The sequence below is a fragment of the Hylobates moloch genome, unplaced genomic scaffold (assembly GCF_009828535.3).
Source record: "Hylobates moloch isolate HMO894 unplaced genomic scaffold, HMol_V3 SCAFFOLD_16, whole genome shotgun sequence".
Classification (NCBI taxonomy): domain Eukaryota; kingdom Metazoa; phylum Chordata; class Mammalia; order Primates; family Hylobatidae; genus Hylobates; species Hylobates moloch.
The window spans coordinates 29,422,792-29,424,566 of NW_026652291.1; the positions used below are offsets into that span (position 1 = coordinate 29,422,792).

General features: G+C 47.5%; 1 protein-coding gene across 2 annotated transcripts in view; it reads right to left on the bottom strand.

Annotated features, from left to right (window-relative positions):
- Window positions 1-1,758, bottom strand: part of IFT43 (intraflagellar transport 43) — a 96,054-nt gene extending 94,296 nt beyond the window's left edge. For both annotated transcript variants that reach the window (XR_004244553.2, XM_032134801.2), the window contains exon 1: window positions 1,627-1,758. Coding sequence is in view for 1 of the 2 variants with exons in the window: in XM_032134801.2 (XP_031990692.1) it covers window positions 1,627-1,680 (54 nt within the window). In the remaining variant the exon portion in view is untranslated. The remainder of the gene's footprint in view (window positions 1-1,626) is intronic.
- Between the last annotated feature and the right edge of the window lie 17 nt (window positions 1,759-1,775).

Consider the following 1,775-nt stretch of genomic DNA (forward strand, 5'->3'; position numbering starts at 1 on the left):
AAAAAAAAAAAAAAAAAAAAAAAAAAAAAAAAAAAAGATGTTCTAAGGACTGACTGCCCCACTAAACTGAGAGGGGTTACAGAAGAGCTCGTAAAAACTCTTGTGCAGTGTTGACACTTCAAATTATAGTGTCATTTAGGTTTCAGGGATGGTGGAAACAATCTTCCTGATAATAAGCAGCTTATTTTCTTCTCAAGGCAGACAATTCCATCCCTTTGCCATGGTTGCCCTTTTCCATTTGTCATAGCACTGAGTATCTGAATACAGCATCCTACATATAGCGGTTGTGCTAAAACAAAAATTCAATGATCTTGTCGCTAAATGCTATTCACAGGTGGTTTCTCTAATAATTTTTTAGTATTTCAAGGTTTTAAACTTTCTGAAGACCCTGTATAGATCAATAAGGAAGAAAAACTTCTTTACTGCCTGATTTTCGTGTATGTCAAATGTAGTCTATTTATTGCCCATCTTCTCCCACTACAACATAATCACATGAGGGCAGGAACTTTGCTTTATTCATTGCTGTATCTCCAGCACCTAGGACACTGCCTGATACACAGTAGGGGCTCAATAAATATTTGTTGAATGAATGAATAACTACATTCACATCCCCAGGTACTAAAAAACATTCACGTATCGGCAGTCCTGGTGACCTTCAAAACACTTAGAGATTTCACAGCAGAAACTAAAGACTTGCTCTAGGGCCCAATCTTTTAGTAAGTGCGATCCTAACCAATTTTAAAGATAAAAAGTCCTGATGGGGGTTACAAAGGAGGAAGGTAAACACTGAACTTGGGTCTTGAATCTAGCTCCATTATTTACTAACTGTAACGCTGGGTAAACCACAGCCTCACAGGCAGCAGTAGCTAACCTCTTCCGACCTCTTCCGTGATAACATATGCCAAGCACTGAGTTACACGCTTCCCATGTATTGTTCAATTTCCTTTTCACTGTAACACCTCCATTCTAGGCATAAGGAAACCAAGGCTCGGAAAGGTTAAATCGTTTTTTAGGTTTTTTTTGAACCCAGGCAACAGCTCTATGCTCCAACTGGCCTCAGTGCCTGAGCACCTAATCACTCCCTCACGTTAGAAATCGGTCTTGGTTTCCTTAACTACTGAGGTAACTGAGGTAACTCCCATCTCCCCACGGGGATTACGGGGAAGAAAGGCCGTCCCTGCCTGCCTCCCTTCCATACATAAAACAGTGCGGCTTTTGCAGGAACTTCTGGAATGAGGTGTCCCAAAGGAAAAACTCTAGGATGGGAGCGAGTGCGACCCCGGCCGGGCTCCCCCATCACCCTGTGATCGATCTGTTCTGGGGAAGTTCGCACTTGGGGCTCTAGAAAACGGAGAAAGGCTCGGAAATTTCCCACGGTCCTAGACGCCGGCGGGGACAGGGTCTTTTCTACTTTTTGAGGATTTTAAAGAAAGCAAACCCCAGGCCAGCAGCGGCGGAGCCCACAGTGGCCCGGGGGCGGGGCGGTGAGGCTGCCTCCTCCTGGGCCTCACCCGGCGCGGCTCGAGGCCTACCGCCCTGAGTCGCCTCAGAGAAGTCGGGGCCAGCGGGGTCGCTCCTCCCCACCCGCCAAATCCTGGCCCCCAAGACCCCCGCATTGGTCCTCACGGAGGTAGCCAAGCTGTAGCGCAGCTCCTCGTCCAAGTCCAGCAAATCCTCCATCTCCGCGGCCGCCTGACGTCACTTCCTGGAAACCGACTGTCCCAGCCGCGTCCCTGCTAACAGCCGCGCCCCTCCATCCCAATTTTTAAAGGGTA